Source organism: Lissotriton vulgaris, chromosome 6 (assembly GCF_964263255.1).
Source record: "Lissotriton vulgaris chromosome 6, aLisVul1.2, whole genome shotgun sequence".
Classification (NCBI taxonomy): domain Eukaryota; kingdom Metazoa; phylum Chordata; class Amphibia; order Caudata; family Salamandridae; genus Lissotriton; species Lissotriton vulgaris.
Window position 1 is genome coordinate 1,151,665,397 of NC_141694.1, and position 21,445 is coordinate 1,151,686,841.

Sequence of the window (21,445 nt, forward strand, 5' to 3'; positions counted from 1 at the left end):
TCTTCTTCCTTTCCAAAACAAAAAAAAAACAAGTTGGAAAAGAAAAGAAAGAAGAACAAGAAACATATTAATATCCTCATCGCCAAAATGTAGTAAACAGATCGTCTAGACGCGGTGAGTAAGATTAAATAACCTTTATTCTAGAGAGGAGTAGACAAGAGCGTACTCTTCCAGGCAGGGGACGGGAGTGTAACTGCCATGGAACAGAACGTCCAGTCGAGGGGAAATCTAGAACAGGAATGTAAAAGCATTCTCTAAAAAGTGCATTCTGATAAAGACTAGACCATGAATTACACTATGCATATTTCTTATTGAAGTAATTAAAAAAACATTTGAAGATGGCCTTCTGTGCGCATGTCTATGGACACATAGGTAAACGATCTTCTCAGGGTTGTTATACTTTTATTATGTGCTGACGCATGGGCGGCCATCTTGGAATACTTTTTGTTGTAAAGTTATATATCCGCACTATTCATGTGTCACCAGGCCTATGCCAACCTGGGTTGGTGGTGGTTATTCAGAATCATCTTGTTCTATAGTCCGGGTCAGGGGCGCTGCTCATCTCAAACCAGGTCCTAATTCAGTATGTTCCCACGTCAGACAAACTACTTATATAATTTCCATACTTTTGGGGTACAAGTGCAGAAAATACTGTCTGAACTAGGATAACCCCCATACCATGTTAGGAGCGCACATGCGCTGTTCTTGCCATGCAAGGGCCTTTTGGAATCAATACGGATTCCAGATGTGCACGCGGACAGACAGAAGATGTGCACGCGGTGACTAGATGCCCCTACTCGAGGCGTTGGACAGACACACTATATTTTACACACTAGTGACAGCTTGTCTCTCCTCCCAACTCGTGTACAGTTTCGCCTGCACACTGCCCCTTTCTCCTGCAGCGCACTGACTAATGCTCTTCCTTCCACAGTCTCCCAGGTTTGTACTATTTAGAGTGCTAGACATTTATTTATTATTTAGAATTACAAATCCTTTGAATGGATGCAGGTCTCATTCACGCCATGGTTCAGTAATATTTTGATGCTTATTTATATGACTGGTGTTGACAAATCGCCAATTAGAAAAACATCACTGCAATCAGTCTTTGGTGAGTGAGCATACTACTTCATTCACACCAGAACAGCCCTCCTTCAATGAGGGGATGAATCAGTTTGGGTCCGGCCTGGGCCTGCTCACTACAACCGATGTGAAATTTCACCGGCTGGAGTGGTCTGCAAGAACCCAAGCTAAAATCCATTCTGAATACACCAATGTCTCAGAAAAATTTGCCATAAACGAGCTGTGTGAAACTAGGGCGGGTTTACGCCATGCCAGATCGCTGTCTAACTCGTTTTAGAGTACAACCTAGTGCATTATGGGTGTTGTAGTTTTGGCTGGCTCGAAATAACCCAATATGAATGTAAGAGCAATTCTCAGCATTTTAAAAACCCAGAGGTGATGCAGGTGTAAAGAACTCCCTTAACCACCCTCTAGCGTTTGCCCCGTTTTAACTTTTGATTTGCCAGAATAACCTCAAAATGTAACATTCAGAAATTCGCTGCGGGGTGTAAATAGAAATCGATGCCGATTGGAAAAACGTTCAAAAAGGCAATTTTCATTGAAAAAAACAATACGAAATAAATACACAACATAAAAAAAAATATATCAACATTTTAGGCGAGAAAACGTGTAAGTATCTTACATAGTGCCAGGTTCAACAAGCATTGAACATGCCCGACCAACGCTCTGGGAAAAGCTCTCACACAAACCGAGGCGCAGAGGTGAACATGTGTCCGAGGTGAACATGTCCCCCACGCCACCCCCCCTCCACTTCCACTTCAAAGCAAACACAAGTGACGAAGCTCATTCATGATCCACCACCGAATGAAGGCTTCGAGGGGCAGGAGCCGGCCTTGCTCGCGGCAGCGAGGTTTGTAGTAAAGGTCCAGTTTGGGGCCCATTCCTAGCCCTACACACGCACATTTCGCCAGGACACCCCCCGCCCTTGCTACCAGACCCCGCATCGGGTCATCCCTTCGGACCCCTTTCAGATTACCCCTGCCCTCTCAGTTTGCGGTTTGTTCTAAACCGCTCTCAAGTCAAAAACACAGCACTTGGAGCAGATTAGAAATAAAAAAAAAAAAACGAAAGCCAAAATATAAAAAAACAGGATATTTCTTTTGTGCAAAAACCTAAGACACGTAAATCACTAAACAAAACACAAACCATTTACACCCACCCACTCCCTCCAACCAACCCCCCTCGTACAGAAACACCATCAAACTGAGAGCTGCCGAACCCTGAGTTTTATAGAGCTCTGCGGGGTCAGCTGAAGGGGCGGAGTCAAAAACCGCAGCCTCATTGGCCAGCCTCAGAGAAGACACAAAGGCCCTCCCTCGGCCCTCGTGGCAGAAGGCGGGGCTTCTGCATGTAGGTGCCAGTGGTTTCACACCTGGTTCTGTTCGATCCTGCTTGGAAAGATGCTGCAATATGAGGTACATGTTCGCCCAGCATCAGTCACGAACATGCATGGGCATAGCTGGTACTTTAATTTTATCTTCAACATGAAGTACCTTCAAGAGCACTGATAGGTCATGACCCCAGTGTTTGATTCGTAAAACAAACGGTCCCAAAGTTCTTCGCAGAAGGCCCCAGTGTCGGGGCTGAGCACCGAGGGGGAGTGATTTGAATCCCCTGCCTATTATCCACCACCAGACACTCCCTGCCTCTTCCATCTACCAAGAGACACTCCTGCCTCTCCTCCACCACCAAACACTCCCTGCCTTTCATCCACCCCCAGACACTCCCAGCCTCTTCCATCCACCCTCAGACACACCTGCCTCTTCAATCCACCACCAGACACTCCCTGCCTCTTCCATCCAACACCAGACACTCGTGCCTCTTCCACCCACTACCAGACACTCCTGCCTCTTCCATCAACCACCAGACACTTTTGACTCTCATCTATCACCAGACACTTCCAAGCATTGAAAATGCAATAGGCCTCGCCTTTGATTCAGTTAAAGCCATTTGCTTTGCTAATGTTATTGTATAGCAAAGCAAATGGCTTTAACTTAATAAAAGGCGAGATCTATTGCATTTTTAAGGCTTGTTTCATTTTGATACAGAACTTGTCTTGCTGCAAGCATTTTACCACTTCCCTTCCAGGTTCTGGCCTTTTTCGCTTCAATACCTACCTTGCTTTAGTTGTCTTTCTATTTGCAAAGAGGTACTTATGAGAGAATCTCCATACTGTGGAATGGTGCAGAGTCGGCGTTTGGATTCAAGAATTGCTATTATTTATTTTCATTAAATTCCCTTCGTTTAGAGGGAAGGACATCCCAGACATAGGATAAAGGAGAAGAGTTTCAACAGATGAGTAAAAAGGGACAACTTGCCTATCTGCCCAAACTGATTAACTTATTTAGAACTGTATGCAATTTGTTGTCTTATATGGTTTATTAGTTCTTTACGAACTGAGTGCTTAGGTACTGGTGAAAAAAGTGATTTGCAAATAAGGCCAGATTCAGGCACCACTAGTAATAATTGGGCCACTATATGATTTAACTTAGCTTCTTCTTACTCTTCGTGCCTTTAAAAAATCTCATTATGGATTCAGGATGCAACATCATTTTCCAAGAGATACCACCACCAAGTGTTGATCCTCCCAATTGTCAGGGAGATCTTTATTGGGTTGGGAGCACCTGCGGCCGGCACAGGTAATCGCGGTGGGGCAGGGCGCGGCGGGGAGGGAGCCTACAGATGAAGGAATAGGTATTATTTATTTATTTCATTACCTATTCTGTCTGTTGACCTCCCACCCCACCCCGACCTCACCGCATTCACCTGAGCCGGCTGCCGCTGGTTGGAAGGTCTAAAGCCAAAAAGACATTGCTGGGGTCAAATGGAATTAATTGGATTCTTTTGATTCAGGTGTTCATTGTGGGCCCTCAAGTGGAATAAGTACCAATTTTAGGACTTGACTCTTAAGGTTATGATGCAAATCAGTGCTTGACTGACTTAGTGATGTATTGTGCTCTACAGACTCAGAACTCGACAACTCAAAATATAACATTGAGTAAATGAATGTGCAATCAGTGCTTTTTCTTTTAAAATGGAATAGTACTTTTTCTGCAAACAAAATAAATAATGCACAAAGAATTACATATGTGTATAAAATGGCTTGTGGAATAACCAATTGGAACATTCCTGAAAGAGCCTCACCAACTACATGTGGTAAAGGTCAATCTGATCCTGGTGACTGGGCAGGGAAGGTACAAATCTGTCGCTCCTCCCTGCTTCTTTCTTTACTAGGTGGGGAGCAGTGGTGAACGCAGTGGGTGTGTGAGAGACCTGAGGAGACCCCCTCGCAGGACTCCTTACTTCAGCCCATGGGCTCTCTCGGCAAGAAAAACATTTCAGTTATTCCCCCACTTTTCAAGACTGGGGATGAATATTTCCATCTTGTGTAGGCTTATGCTCCAAGTACCCCCAGGGGACCAAACACTCCATGGGTTTCCCGGGGAGAACCAATAATCTTGGTTTGGAATTTGCCGAAAGTGGCTAGTGTCCTCGATTGCACTTCTGAAATAGCAGCACATGAGCAGTGGATAGTTTCTACTACATCTTCAGTACAGTTGGACCAATTAACATTGGGCTTGTTGCGTTTGGCTCCTAGTGGCATTCCCCAATCACAGGAATCTCAGGAATCACCACGACCTCCAAAACGTTCCTTGATGTTCAGTGGCTCCCTTTCACAGCCTCTGACACCACTGCATCTTCCTTCCTGCTATAGGCACCCTAGGCCTCCCCTCCTGTGAGACTATGATTGTCTACTTACCTGGTTACTTCTTGGCAGCAGCAGTCCACTCTTTCTGTCTGCCTGCCCCAAACACCCAGGCTTTCAGAGAGTCACAGCACTGCGTGTCTGCTGATGCTAGGCTGGGTCAGACAACTGTCTTCCTCGTTCATCTTGCACATTTTGCACAACTTGTGGTCAAGTGTTGAATGCACAGAGCCTTTACCCTGAGCTGCACAGTAGCGGACCTTATTTTAAATGGTGATAACTGGAGGCTACAACTCTCGTTTATTACCACTTCGAGCTTAACCAAGCCAATATAGTTTATGGCCTAAGGTATGTAGGCTTCTTGACATGAAATACTGACAGTCAGCACAGTAAACCATAATTTGCTCCCCTTTCCTTGGATTGGCTCCTTCCTCCCCTCCATGTAAGTGATAGAAGAGGGAGTATTTCTAGTGCAAAGCGTTTTGCTCCGGCTTACTTAATGGTTGAAAAGTATAGAGCGAGTCATTAAGTGAATGTCTTTCCTTGCAAGAAGAATTGTGGCATTGAAGTGAAAGTGAAGTTGAACCTATCTAGATTTTTTTGCAATTACCTATATACTGCTGGTTTACCATGGTTCAGTATTGGAAACGAAACTATGGTTGCAAATCTTGATGAATAATTAATTTACAAAATAGTTCTAGTTCCATAGAGAAGGCAGCGGGTAACCGTTTCAGGAACTAATGAAATTGTTACTTCTTTTTGTGAGATTCTGATTCAAGTCAGCATCCGCATACTTTTCATTCGGATCAGCAGCTGTGTAGTAGGATGGCCATTGTAGAATCTATACATTTAGCAACTTATGCAACGTTATGTAATGGGTAGTGTAATGTTATGTTTTGACAAGCTGTGATCTTGTGAGGAATGTAAAGAAATAATCAGTTAGTTAGCTAAAGGGGCACAGCCAACCAGCACGTACTGATGCTGCTGCAGACAGCCGCAGCTCTTTCAATGCTGTATGTGTGACAAAGCGGCATTGTGACCTCATCGCTAGGTTCATCCGTGGAGTTAAGCTGATTGAACTCATCCCTGGAATGTACAAAAGTATCATCCCTGCTGAAACAAGCCTACATACCATACCACCAGACTTCAGAGTCAAAGCGTGGAAGGGCACAAAGTAGACTCATGGAAAAGTGAGAGTGAGGAGGTCAAGACTATGGCTGAGTATGGGGACAGCAGTCCATGTTTACTGGCAACATTTCAGTAACTTTCTTCCTCCCTCCACGGCCTGCTTCGTGATGAGCTTTGGCCCACTGACCGTCAAGTTGTTGACCATAGGTACTGCCCAGTCAGTAAGGTAACATTGGGAGACCGCTGGGCGTGACGGCGAACACGCTGTAGCATTTTATATTGCTTTTTGTCGTTAATAGGGAGCCAGTGCAGGCTTTTAAAAGCAGATTTGACATGGTTGCTGGATTTGTGGCCCAACACCGCTCTTGTCACATTGAGTTTGTAGACTTATAATGGAAGTTATCAAGGGCCTGAACATAAGGTGCGCTGATACAATAACTGCATGAGACATCGGAATAGGTTAGGATGGCTTTTAAATTGGTGATGAGGAAAGTCATGGTGGGTTTGTTCAGTCTAGTTGTGGTTTTGAAATGTAATGGATCTTTTTGATCAAAGTGTATCCAGAAATTGGTGACTGCAGGGAATGTATATATTGTTACCTGCAAAGGAGGAGGGAATTTGTAATAGTTTTCAAGTCTAATCTTCGATATCTGATAATCTCATCCGCCCTTAAAGACTTGTCAGAGTGTAAGGACATAAACATTAACGAGCATAATCTCGGTGCACCGGAGTTTTTAATTTGCTGTACTACTACAATGACTCCGTTTCCTTTTGATGTAGTTGTTGGGCAGAATTAGTCAGATCTGTACTCACTAGCTGTAGTGACGTCCCCATCAGGTCATCCAGATTATGATCATGTCGGCGATGGTTGTGAATCCTGAGACCCTCAAATAGGGGATCCATCGTTCACCCTAACCTACTCTTCTCTACTTTATCCTGCTTAAAAAATAGGACTTTTATTATTGCAATAAATGTAGCATGGATTCTTTGAATTTTTGTTTTAACGCTTTTATGTTTTTAAGAACCTGCAATCTTTGTTTTGCTTATAGGTAGGGGCACACGTTGTGGACCCTATGTGTGGGTTTGGAACAATACTCTTGGAAGCTGCAAAGGAGTGGCCTGTAAGTATCATTTGTTTAATTTGTAAGACCTCAACTGGTCTTTAGCCTGTGTTCTGCTCTTCCGAGGTAGATGACAGGAAAGATGGAGGATCGGAGGATAAGGACCATTCAAATAGTGATATGACCTCATATTGGGAAATTCTTTTTGTAATGAAACCGATTAGTATCCAACTTTGTTTCGGGTTGTGAGATCATAAAAGTATGCGAAAACATTATGAACAAACAAAAACACTGGCAAAAAAATGTTTGTTTAATAAAAATGGTTAAGATCCTAAAACAATTTTTACGATAAAAAAAAGCAGTTAAAACAAGTAAGCAGATGTCCCCAGACACAGTCCGTCACTGATTGGAGCAGGTAGGTGACCAAATAGGCTTTATCTAAAAGAATAAATACCACAACTAACATAATTCCATTTAAAATACTGTGCTGCATCTATCCGAACTCATGGACCCAGCGACCGTCGTGAGATACAAGTAAGATAACTGGTCTATTATAAAAGCAAGTATACCAATTAAAACGACACACCCTGCTTTTTCCTATATAGCCACAATGTGTAGAGGTATCGACTAACACCAAATACCACTACCTGACTAGTGTCCCATCTCAAAATACGGTAAGCCAAGCGGTATGTCCTCACACCCCAGAGAGAACACAGCGGTTTGATCCATCTCTCCCTGGGTCTGGCATAAGCAGGACAAAAGAAGAAAACATGTTCACCATCCTCAATGGCGTGTTTAAAAATATCGCCGTTTGGGGAACTGGTTTGGCAACACTTCCATCTATGTGTGAAATTATTAACCCGGTATTCCCAGTCTGAGCTTAATGTACAGGGTACACGCCATTGGTGGTTGAATATGTTCCATGTAAGCTTCCTTAGAAGGGAGGACTTTACAGGCCAAAAAAGCCTCTACCAACCTCCCAACCGATTGATATTGAATTCACAAATGGAGAAATCATCTCCAGTGACTCCACTAGCAAACAAGCAAGTTTAGACGTAGAAAAGCAGAGCTCAGTGAAAGGCAAAACTTTGTTAGTGAATGTAGGGTAAGACATCTTTTTCAGCTCAAGTATCTATATATTAAAAAGTTATGGGATGGGAGGAAATGCAGTTTATCTCATAATTTTAAAGCAAAGTCTCCATAGAGTTTCAAGTTTTTTTTTTTTTTTTAACGCCAGGGAGTTGACAAGATGGGGCCTAATTGCGAACAATTTATTCGAAACAGGATTTTGAAGTAACTTTTAGCTTGGGCTAGAAACTAATATATGAGCCTACAATGCTTTTCCCTAGGAATGAGCACCCGTTGCAGTTTCCATAGTATTTTGTGGCATTCCCTTTTATGTCACATAATGTCTTTTACTCCATACTGTATTCATAAAATAAAGTCTTTTGACAGTCGCAGCTCCTGCAGGTAAGTGCGGTGGGGCAGAGGGATGTCGACAGATGACGGAATAGGACCTTCAGGTCACCACCAGCTTTTGGCGTTTCCCCTTTTCGTTGGCTATATTGAGCTGCAGTCACTTTTATTCCATCACCTCAGGGACTTTACTTGAGCAGGAGGCCAGACCTTGAAGTAAATCAAATATGCATAAATGTAATTAGCCTGCTCATCACACCACAATCCTTTCCTCAAGTGATCTCTTAGTCTGACATGTTCTATGTTCTAAAGTTTTAACTTGTTTTCGACAGAAGGCTTATTACTTCGGTATTGACATAAATGAGTCTCCGTTGCAAGCGGCCTATGACAATGTGAGAACTGCAGGCCTGGAGGACCGTATTGGGCTACTCCAAGCATCTGCAAAAAGTAAGTGTATTACAAAACAAGCTGATATTGCAATTCTCCAGCTTTATAATGTAAAGGTCAGAGTGTGAGTGTATCAAATTACATGTAGACACAAGCTTCAGGAGTAAAAGAGCACATTGTTTATCAAAGATCCATGTAAATTAACCAATAAATAGGCCGAGTGGAAACCTGTGATGTACCTCAAACACATGTTGAAAACAAAACTGGTTTAAAGAGTGTTTTAAAACATAAAAAGGATACCTATGGATGGGCATGAGCTAGTTGCACCTCCACTTTGCTGTGGCTTCCCTGTGCAATTTGGGCACACTCTTATAGTAATCTACAAATGAACCCATTTTTGACATGCTGAAGAATATCCATGTTACTTAACCCCCACACATCCACCACACGAGTTCCTATTGGAATGAATTTAATTTTATAGAATGTTATATTTTCTTATACTGTTTTTTTTACGTAGCCTATGCGCAAATCAATAGTCGGCCTTATTAACTCACTGTTGCAAACTTAAGGTTAAAGGAGAGACCATTTTAATACTGAATGGAAAAGTATTCTCAGATAATTAAAAGTCTTAACCTTCTCAGTTTGGATCTCCCCTAAACGGTAGGACTACGACTTAGTTATAGAAGGACCACAGGTCAGGACAAAAGGTTTTGAGTAATGTACCTTTGAGGCCAAATCCTCCATAAATGTTTAAAACTAGTCAAGGAGGATTTGTAGCCCATTTGCTGCCCTTGCAATGAGTACATCTTTGTCTGCCTACAGCAGAATTGTGGTAGAACGATTTCCCATCTTGGATATATCCTTTCTCCTAGATGATAAATATTGGTACTTGCCATTTATATATAGCAAGAACAAGAAAGGAGCCAAGATGCACCGCTGTCACACTCGTGGTTAGGTCTAATTGGCTGAGTGCATTCCCCCAGCAGTCTGTGTCTGACCTTTTACAGTGGTTGCCCAATGCAAAAATCTTATCAAGAAAAGTAATTCTTTGTCAACCCCCAATTTCTCCATTAGGGCCCAAAGTTAAGAACGATTTACCAAATCAAATTCTCTATAGAAATCCATGAAGACTAAGTGCAGTGCCCCTGCCCTGGCCATAAAGTATTCTCCTGCCAGGAAACTCAAGTGAAAGCACTTCCCAACAGTGCCAATTCCAGGTCGGAAACAATACTAATCTAAATCTCAAATATTTCCTTTTCTTTGAGGCCTCTAATTTAGAATCTTGGTAAGATTGCTTGTAAATTGGGTATGAATTGTAGACTAAATATCTGTGTTCATAATTTGATTAGGATTCCAGGTCTTTCTTACAGTAATTCTGATTCAAAGTTTATTTTATCAATTACTTCCGTTCAGTGCAGTGAGTATGATGTGATCTGCTCTTACTGTCAATTTATAACCTGTTTTGATTGGTTTCTTATTACGTGTCACCTTGGCCTGATATCTTACTGCTATCTAAAGGGCTGTTTCCTATTTAGCATCCTTTTTTCTTGCAGCTTTGTAAGACTGTACTTCAAAGTCTGAGCTGAGAGAGACTGGAGCCAGTCAGCCAATCAGTGTTTATTTAAAAAAAAATCAGTGCAATGCACACATAGGCTGTAGTTCCCACTGACTGACCGTTTTTTGCACTCATTGTCTTTTCTCAGTAGTACGTTGTTAAGTTGTCTTGAAAGACAAAGTATTGATGGCTCCAGTTCCCGTTAATAACACATTATGAACTAAAAATAACGACCAAGGGAGCATGTTTTTAAACTTGATGGAACAGGCATGTTAAAAGAGGTGGTCCTTTTAGTTTAAGCTGTTGGTGCACACAGGTTATTAATTTGCACATGGCAACGTTTATAATTTAACATACAAAGAGGCTCAGGGCCTCGTCTCTCTCCCTTGACTTCCACCTTACTGCATTGTAGGCCTCCAGTTTGGACCACCTCTAAATATCACAGAATGTCTAGTCTTCATAGTTTAAGAGCTCTCTGTAGGTCTATGGACCGGCCAGGCCTTTAATGATGACAAAACCTATGAAGCTTTTTTCAGGCGGTAATGATACTATTTTAAGTGTAATGGTATAACTAAATACTCAATAGCACCTATGGCATTGTTGAAGTAACGAGGACAAAGAGGTGGATCTGATATTCTCAATCAGTCTATCTTTATATGTATATAGGTATAGCAATATACATGGACACACTCCAGTGACAATAAAAGTGGCCAAATAAAACATTATTTTGAAAAAGGTTTACTAATAAATATACATTTGCTCATTTATTAATACAGTGTATGAGAATGAGGGTTATTAACTTTGTAGGTAGTAACCTTACCAACTTGGTAAAACTCAGTTCTTGTTTGGTTACAATACAGTTCACTAGGAAAACTCTGCTCAGGGCGTGGTACCCATGGGTCAATCAGTAGATTTTCCCAGGGATGTGTAATAGGTTTAGGCAGCACCAAACAATTTTAAAGCGAAGTACACAAAACAATAAGGGCCAGGTGTAGGTAAGTCCTGATTACCGACTCTTAAATACCGACTCATACCGAGTCGGTATTTAAAATTCGGAAAACGGGATGTAGGTATAAATTCGGTAAAAATTACCGATTCGGTATCACTCGGAAAATGAATTCGGTATTTACTGAATCGGTATTTTCCGAATCGGTAAATACAGATTCGGTAATACCCATTCATTCCTATGGTCTGCCATGCCCATAGGAATGAATGGAAATTACTGAATCGGTATTTACCGAATCGGTAAAATACCGAATTGGTAAAATACCGAATCGGTAATATGAAAAAGAACCCATGTGAGTCTGTGAACCAATCAGGAACACCTACCACACCCCACAACAAAGCTACAGAGGATCCAACCAATCAGATGCAACCACCCCTCCCCAGTACCTGGGAGTGACCGCACCCATGCAGGTGCAGAGCAACTGAACTGTTTGCAGAGCAGGAGGAAACATAGAGGAGCAGGCATCCCTGAGCATACCTGATCACCAGAATGGAGTCCCAGGATGGCCAGAAGGATGCAGCAGAGCGCTGGAGGAAAATGAAATTCAGCCCAGCAGAACTGCAGGTGCTTGTTGAAGAGGTGGTCAAGCACCACACCCAAATTTTCGGTAAACAGTCTTTGCATGTTGCAGAGTCTGTGAAACGTAATACATGGCTTGACATCCAGACAAAGGTCAATGCCGTTGGGGTGACGCACAGGTAGATTGATGACCTCAAGAAAAGATGGTACAATCTGCGTATCATCACAAAGAAAAAACTTGCTGCACAAAGAAAGGAAGCTGGAGGCACAGGTAGAGGAAAAAACAGAGCACCAAGACTAACAGATCTTGAGGAGCTGGTGGAATCCACCATGGAGCCAGAAAGCATCCATGGAATTAGGGACGCTGACAGCTCTGCCAGAGCTGCAAAGAAGCAAGGTAAGATGCATGGACAGTAATCCCTCCCCATTTCCCTGTCCCCCTTCCCCACTGTGTGTGTAAGCATAACACTCCAGAACAGGTTTTACTGATGTCCAGCAATGCATCATGGGAGACGTAGTCATTGGTACATACATTCTATGCAGTCACCATAGATTTTAGCAAGGCATGCCACACAGTACTTCGAGAAGCTGATGTAGACTAGGCAATTGTGTGATAGAAATGTCATTTAATCATGACACACAGGTGAACGACACCACTGGCCCAATGTCCATATCTGTCCACAGAAGAGCCCTCACGCAGTACAGCTCCAGAAAGGAAGGAGAGGGCACCAAACACTGAGAGGAGGGAAAAGAAGAAAGAAAGAGCAGGTCACAGCGCTGTAGATAAAGCCAACACCACAGCGCAGGAAGCCACAACACTTGAGCGACCAACAACACCACAGCCTCAGTTACCTCTGTTGTTTGGGACACAAGAGTTGGAACCAGCAGCACTTTCCCCAACAACACAGTCTTCTGTGCAGGAAAGGGCAAGGAGGCTTCATGTGCCCCCTCTGAAGATCCTGCAAACCTCAGATGAGGAGGATGAGGAAGGTGAAATGCAAAGTAATCCACCTGTGGCTGACAAGGCCAGGCAGCAGAGTACTGCAGGCGCTATGCGGGCCAGTGTCCTTGGCCGAAGGGCACGGGAGAGAGGTGAAGGCCAGGAAGGAGAGGGGGTCTTTTGTGGACTAGAGGCCACCATGGTAAAGGTGCAGCGCCTGCAGGCGAAGGCAATGTTGGCAGTGCACAGGCAGGTGCGCAGTATCAATTGTAAAATATCCAACATTGACCATGGAATTGGCAACATGGCTGAGAGCATGCAGTCAATTGCAAAGGGGATGACAGACATCACACAGTACATGAGTGTTCTCTGTGACAAATTGGATAGAGACCACTCAGAGCGGCGCAGGGAGCGTCAGTGTATGCGGCAGCAGTCAAAAGCCCTGAACCGCTTTGCCACATCAACCTCACTGCTGTGCCGGCGTTCTGTCGGCATGCAGGATGCAATTGTGCACTGCTGCACAGATTTGTCAAGGGGGATGGGGAGAGTCACCTCTGCCATGGAGCAGATGCTCACAAACCAGGCAGGCACTGCTGGAGACACAGGTGTCGATGAAACTGAAGAGTCCACCAGCAGAAGTGGCTCAGGCACTCCTGTCCCTGAGATACGTAAGAGCGGCAAATTTCAGATCCAGGCACCACCAGAAATGTTGAGACCCAGCCTCGTGCATCCCGCACTGTAGTGCGTGGGCGCAAACATTAAAAATGGCCTCAACCCACAGGACAGGTCACAGTGAGGAGAACTGCGACCACCCAGTCATGGACACAGACATTGTAGGACCATGGTGTTGAATCTTTAACATGCTGTAGTGACAATTAAACTACATACTTCACATACTACGCCTGTCTATGTCTCCTTACTTAGAAATATCGACGTGTGATCTCTGCCCTTCTCAATCTCCCATCTATTGCTGCTGCTCCTGTTGCATTGGGCTCTGCCTGTTCTTGGTAATCATCAATATCCTTGTGATGTGTGAGCTCCACCTCTGTGCCTTCCTTGGTGGCAAGATTGTGCAACATGGCACAGGTCGCTATCATCTTGCAGCACAGGATGGGAGTATACTGGCGTGCACCTCCACTCTTGTGGAGACAGCGGAACCTGCTCTTGAGGAGTCCAAATGTGCGCTCTACTACTTTGTGAGTAGACCTGTGAGCCACATTATAACGCCTCTCACTCCTGGTAGTTGGATTGAGGTAGGGTGTGAGCACAAAGGACCGCAGGGCATATGCATTATCGCCTAGGTTGAAATGAAAGGTCCATTAGTTACATACTCATGATACATTCATCTGCTATGACTATCAGGGTGTGTCACAGTTATTTAGCTAGCAGGTATCCGTCCCCAAACTCTCCAGCAACAAGGCGTGTGTATATCCCACTGTTCTGCAATATGTACGAGTTGTAGGTACTCCCAGGGAATTTAACCACAATGTCTGTAATGATGTTGCCAGCATTGCATATCACCTGCACATTGATGGAGTGCGTTGACTTACGGTTCCTGTTTATGTGTTCAGTAGCTGCAGGTGGACAGAGTGGAATGTGGGTGCCATCTATGCAGCCTATCACGTGAGGGAAGTTTGCCAGTTGATACAAATCAGTTTTGGTCTTGGCAAGTTCCGCAGGTGTGTCAGGGAACCGGATGTAATGATGCATTCTCTGCATCATGGTCTCAAGGAAGTTCCCGAAAAAACGGGACAGGCAGGTCTGGGACACACCACCAACTGCAGCTATCACACTCTGATAGCTCCCAGAGGCAAGCAGGTGTAGGCTACACAGCACCTGCACATGGGGTGGGATGGCGTGTGCCCTTGATGTTGGGTGATTCAGGTGTGGGTGGAGGTCCCCAATCAAGTCCAGGATGGTTCTGTGGTGTAGCTGAACCTCTGCAGTATCTCTGGCTCAGTCAGTTGGAAGAGCGTTATCCTCTGCCTGTAGACCTGCTCCTCCCTTCTCCATACCCTCTCTCCTGCTGCCTGTAGCCGTAGCCGCCTTGCTATGACCTAGAATGCCGCCATTCTGGTTGCAATGTTGCATTTTGGGACCTTCTTTTATATCCTGCACCTGGTTACCACCTGCTTTCAATCCATGGTAAATACCGACTCTTAAATACCGAATTTCATGGAATTCGGTATTTTTTGGGTTTCCTACATCTCGATGGACATTTTTTATCATTTCTTATTTACCGATTCGGTAAATAAGAACTCGGTAAATACCGATTCAGTAAATACCGTTTCGGTAGATTACCAACTCATTTACCGATTCGGAAACTTTTTACCTCCTACATCTCAAATTTAAAATACCGGTCGGTAACAGCCGAAATTACCGAATTTCGGCCGTGACCGACCGGTATTTGGCTACCTACATCTGGCCCTTAATGTTTAAAAACAAATTAAGTTAATTGGAGATAGGGATTTTTAATGTTTAAGGCAATAATGCCAATTAACTACAAAATGCAGATGAAAGTTAATGATTGCTCTTATATCCGGCCAAAAGAAATCCCGCCATTTTCGGGTAAGCCTTGGTGGGCTCACAAGTTTAATGCTTTACCTTGGAATGTTGTCATATTTTTGCTTCTCTGGTCATCCAAGGGGACAAACTAGGATTCCAAAGCCGGTTAGGGGCGCTTGAACAATGATATGATGTTCCTGAACTTCTGCTGAAGCCTTCAGCTTTGGCACCCAAAATACTGTTAGGACAAGGCTATATTTCCTAGCAGTTGATATTTCTTTGCTAGTGGGGTAATGTGCCAATAAAGCATCCCAAGCTGGACAAACTTGTAAATCACGCCCATTTAGACGAATCCCTTCCTGATGTAGTCTTGGCTCTTTACCCTTCAGCCTTTGCCAACCCAATGCTCCCAAATCCTGCTCACACATTCTGGCATCTTGGTGTCTACCAGTGGGTCATAGTACAATTTTGTTTCTGATCCTGAAGACTTCACCACTCCAACTGTACCTATGCTGGTAAGCAACTTTAAGAACTGCCTTCTGTATGATTTGTATCCCTGCACCGCTTAAAAACTGTTGCCAGTGAGTTTTTGCTAAAGCTACATGCTTAAGGAACCTGTGGTCCATTGGTGACTGTTTTCCCTTTATTTCTGGGAACTGTCCCCAGTGAATGATGTTTAGCCTAGTGCCTCCAAGAACTATGTCCATTCAGTCTATGCACTCCTAAACAATCAGTGCCCAAGGAAGCAATGGTGTTGCTCCACCTTCCTATAAGCAAAAGAGTGAGAGCCTTCACAACACAAAGGGAACTGGGTTGAGACTAATAACGTGTCCTTATATATAAACACAATACCTTGTTGGTAGTACAAAAAAAATCTCTTTTATTTAAAAAAAATACACTTTAAAAAATACAAAATGCAATTTCAATTTAATTAAAAACACATGCAATTCCATAGATGGAAGAAGCAAACTTTGATATCCTCATTTCATTCACATATATATGACTTCTAATTATATAACTCAAAAACAGAACACATTTCCCTATATAACAAATCATTACTGTTGCTTCATCACAATTTGTAAACATGTATTAGTTAAAATATGTCATTCTAACTATCATAAAAATACACATTATAAATACAATACTCAAAAAAGAAAGTTGACGCAGCGTTTCAGTGGAATAGAGTTTGGTTGACACCACCTTCTTCATGACAGACTCATAAATGTAAAAACAGTATTTTTGATTCTGAGAATATAACAAAAACATATTCAATTCCTGGAGGTATTCCAATAAGATACAAACAAGGCAACACAATTATCCTAACCCAGGTTTTTTGTTGGAAAAAGGGAAAGTTTGTAATTGGAGAGCCAACTCTGATGTGCGAAAAAGTGGTCTCATTTAATATAACTAGAAACCCATTAGGGTCTTAACCGATCCCCTGACATGCATGCTTTCATACACCCTCCTACTGGACAGTAACATACCTAAAATAGGATTGTAATTCGTGTATAATCCTATCGATCTTATTAGTTCAATTCAATTTGTTTCCCCGGATTCTGGTTACAGCTCTGGTTATCTGAAATATTGTATAAGTATTGAATCTTAGACAGGGGGCATGTATGTTACCCTCAAGTTATTCTCAATGAATAGCTAGCCATGACATTTGCTTACCGTTGTATTAATGAAGGAATACGTCAATCCCTGTCTAAATGTTTCAGAGTTTCATGGAGAGATTTATCAATTTTTTACGACGATCTCCAGCTTCAGCATACACCTCCTATTTAGGTTTCAATCATTATTCTATCCACAAGGGAAAAAACAAAAAAGGATGTTATTATCAGTTCCTATATTCAAACTGCTCTCAGAATTAGATTGCTAAAAAGGAAGGGATTTATGCTCACCTTTCTAATAATTCATCCTATAATGTTGCTGACGACCAGGCTTGATCTTACAGCGATGTAAGGTACATTTCTGGGATGTTGTTTCAACGTCCTCCTCAGAGAGCCCCGCTAGTTATTAATATTAGGTGGCTGTAAAATTTTAAATCAATTATAATTGTTTCTAATATGCGTTTCATACTGCTCGGTAATCTAATAGTCTAATGCCCGGCTAGGAGAAGACAAACTATTCTCTCAAACTAATTCATTATAGGTGAATCACAAAGGTTTACATTAAAAATAAAATGGGTTCCATCAGACCAATAGAATATCTACCTCCTATTTGTATAATTACTCTACCTAGCCTGGCCATCTTTTACATATGCCCACTACTAGTTTGTGCACATGCTACGTGGGAAATCTTCCACCACTTTTTATTTTCATCAATACTTCTCTGATAAGCTTGCACTGGTTCTCTATTTCTTATGGTTCTATTCCTACGATGGGCAAAAATAGGTTTGGCAAATGGTTCTTTATTTCTTTCTTGCAGCAGTGACCAATTTCTATTAATTCGATTCTTTATTGTATTACTGTTAGAAAAATTTGTTATAAACACCATTTTGTCTTCTTTTGTGTGTTTTTTTTTATCAAAAAAAGTTCCCTATTAAAATATTTTGCCCTTTTGTACGCCTGCTTAATAATTTTGTTTCTGATATCTCCTATTCTGTAACTTGACTCTAACGTTACTAGCATGACTCTCAAATCACTCCTATTGGTACAGTTTCTTCTTAAATGAAGAAACTGACCATAGGTGATAGTGTCCTTCTGGCATCTAGGGTGGTTGCTCTCATAATGTAAGGCTGTAATTCTATCCGTAGGTTTAATATACAAATCCATCATCATTATCTTTCACCTTGATTTTAATATCTAAAAAAATCACTATCCTCTTGGCTAATGGTTGATGTGAATTTTAAATTTGGGTCTCCACAATTCAACCAAGAGATAAACGTCTCCAAATCAGTTTTATCACCCTCCCAGATAAAAACACATCATCTATGAATTGTGACAAATGTGTCACATTTTCATAAAATCAAGCCTCATTGAAGATATGCTTATCCTCAAGGCTCCTACGTATAAACAAGCGAGGCTGGGAGCACACGTGGCTCCCATGCTGGTCTCTTTTATTTGACAGACAAAATGCCTACTAAAGAGGAAGATGTTGTTTTTTTAAAATCAGTTCTGTAAATTCAATCATTTAAAGGGCACATTCTGATAGATCGCCGATTTCCATCCGTATGTAGCCCGACAGGATCTACTGTCGCTGTTTGCGGGATATTAGTGTACAGTGCCTCAATATCTAAAGACACAGTCATTGACAGTTGGGGTCAAAGCTAAGTCCTTCCACCTTTTTATTCATGTCCATGGTGTCTTTGATATAAGATTTTTGCTGAGACACTAGGGGTCTAGGGTTTTTTTTAATAAGAGGAGATATTTTTTGTACTACCAACAAGTCATTGTGTTTATATATGTGGACAGGTATGAGTGGATGTGTATGTAAGAGGACAGTCCAAATAAATAGAATACCACAGGGAACATCCTACTGTTATTCATCCCTCCACCTTCAACTAGACTGTTTTGCACATCTGTACTACATGTACCCTACTAGAACCAGATACAGCGACTTATGAATATTGAATGATTTTGTGCCTGGTACACCTTAGGTTTACAAAGAAATTGTGCTCATCACATGCACAGAGCTTCTACTTATCACCTAGGGTTCAAATTAAGAGGTCCTCCGAGCATTGATTAATCATGTTCCTTCCTATAACCATACATTGTCATTTACATCTATTACTTGATCCAGGCATTCCTTGGCATTCTAGCTTCTCTACATCTCTCCCTCTGCATTGTCAGATGAACATGGTATCCTCCCTCCCTTTGACCCCTATATATGCACTAGTAAATCATCTCCTTGTAGCAGTCATTCCATCTACCTTTTGCTTCAATATTCATCAGACACTTCATATCAGCCAACACTGGATTCTATCGCCCACACACAGTTCCTCTGCTCACTTACAAAATTCAAACGAGCACTGAATGCCTTTTCCTGGAAATCGAATAACTCCCCTTACATGTCTATTTCCAGTTATTCAGAAAGATAGTGGCCACTATGGTTATTTTGTTTATATACTAAAAACTACTTCTGTCCTCATGTACTGACTTGTTTCTTTGGACAGTGATCCTGTTGGAATTGCCAACAAATCTCAAAAGATAGTAAGACCGGTTCATTCAGACCTGTCCCTCTGACTTTGCCTGTGTGCAATTAGAGTCTGCTTTAACTTGGCGCTTTTGCTGCTGCTTCGGACAGTAACCGATGTCACCAATAAAAAGTAGTGAAATGGAGTCATAGATGTTCTCTCTATACCGCTATATTGCTCTTTACAGTTCTCAGGCAGTGTAAAATGTGTCAGTAAAACGAATTGCCAGTTCAAAACCGGAGTATTGACCTTTGTGGGGAACGGCATTTACAACGCGCGCCCCGCTACAGCAAGTCGATCTAATGACTTGCGATGTAAAGATGTCGCGTTCTAACAACCGGGTTGTTGTAACAACTGCGTTGTAATTGACTGTGATGTGATTCCATGCGTTATAGCATGCTATATTCTCTATAGTACCCTTACCTGCTTCTTTCTACAGGCTCCAAAGTTCTTTCTCCAAACAATCAGACTGTGCTTTTTATTCCTTGTATTCCAAGTCATCAAAGAAGGGGTATGGTCTCTACAAATCCTCAATTTCCGAAAGAGACTTCTAACTACAGATTCCTCACCTTATATTATTCCCCAGGCATCAGACTGGATCCGGAAAATCTTGAGCAGTACCTCTGCATGCCAATGGGTGGCATTGATTGGCTTGGTGATGTCTGCATCAGAAGGGATGAGCTTAGTGCCTATATAAGCGTCACCCCGGCGCGCCTACGTCAATTCCTTTCTTTCAGCACAGACCGGTAGAGATACCACAGTCATTTTTTAACCACTCTTTCTGCCTTTTTAGGTCTCGCCTGTCGATGCGCATCGAGCAAGCGAGACTATGGGGGCTCATCGACTCTTTATCCAACTTGCAAGGAATCGTGGCGATTCCTTGCAGTGCACGAGAAATTTAAGCTCAATGCGCATGCGCATTGAGCTTAAATGCGCGTGCACATGCCCCCAGCCGCCTGCCTTGCCTACTCTCTCTCACAGCCTCCCCCAGCTCCGCCCCCTCACTACTTGATTGCACGGCCGCTAGGCCGTGCCTCCCCTACTCTCCTCCCCCCTCCTCCTCTCCTCTCCTGCCTGCCTGCCGCTAGGCCGTGCCTCCCCTACTCTCCTCCCCCCTCCTCCTCCTACTCTCCTCCCCTGCCTGCCTGCCGTGTCGCACCTCTCCCCTCTCCGCCCCCTCCCCTGCCCGCCGTGTTACGGTGAAAGGCTTGGAGCTAAGAGAACGTAAACACTCCTGTGCCATGCACTTTTGTCATTGCAGTTCGCCTACCTCGGAAAGCTGCGAGACCCTAAGGGCTTTCCAGGTTCTACCCTAGTGCTTAAACGACAACTTGTAATTCCACACAAAGACAATTGTGGTGTTATAAAGAAATCGCCCACAATCTGTTGAAATCACCGCTCTGTACCCGCACAGACCTCTGCCAGTGGTGCCCCCGCGCAGCCACTGGCACACGCACACACCCATGTATACCCACTTCTCCCCTCCGAGTCCTGGGCTCAGATCGGCCTCGCATCCTGTTAATATTCCACCGGGGAGCGCGGCTGGGCGCCCGAGGCTGCCCAGGGCAGAGGAATGCTGTGATGTCAGGCTGCAGGCAGCTCCTTTTCATCCCAGCTCCTAGCAGGCTGGGGACGCCAACAAGGCGCCAGTTTAACAAATATGAACAAATGTCCCTTAACTTCCCACTCCAGATGTGGCAAGAAGGGACCCCCGGCTTCAGTGCAGCTCCGCCGACATCTCTGGAGAAGCCGACCTTATCGGCGGCAGAGCCCGGCTCCCCTTCTTTCCAGCGCTGCGCAGCCGTCTCCCAGCACATCCTCTCGAGTTGAGCAATGATTTATCTCGGGTACCCATAAACAACACAACTCCCTCACAAACATACAACAATGGCAGCCCGGCAGTGACAGACTCCCTGCCATAAATCAGGGACGGTGGGAAAGCGCGCGCTGACTAGGGGCGAGAGAAGGCATATTCCTAAAAAAAAACAGCAACGAAATGACTGCACG

General features: G+C 43.2%; 1 protein-coding gene across 2 annotated transcripts in view; it reads left to right on the plus strand.

Annotated features, from left to right (window-relative positions):
* Nucleotides 1-21,445, plus strand: part of THUMPD2 (THUMP domain 2 tRNA and snRNA guanosine methyltransferase) — a 268,497-nt gene that overhangs the window by 149,221 nt on the left and 97,831 nt on the right. For both annotated transcript variants that reach the window (XM_086927226.1, XM_086927227.1), the window contains 2 exons: nt 6,964-7,035; nt 8,724-8,838. In XM_086927226.1, the coding sequence (XP_086783352.1) occupies nt 6,964-7,035; nt 8,724-8,838 (187 nt within the window). The remainder of the gene's footprint in view (nt 1-6,963; nt 7,036-8,723; nt 8,839-21,445) is intronic.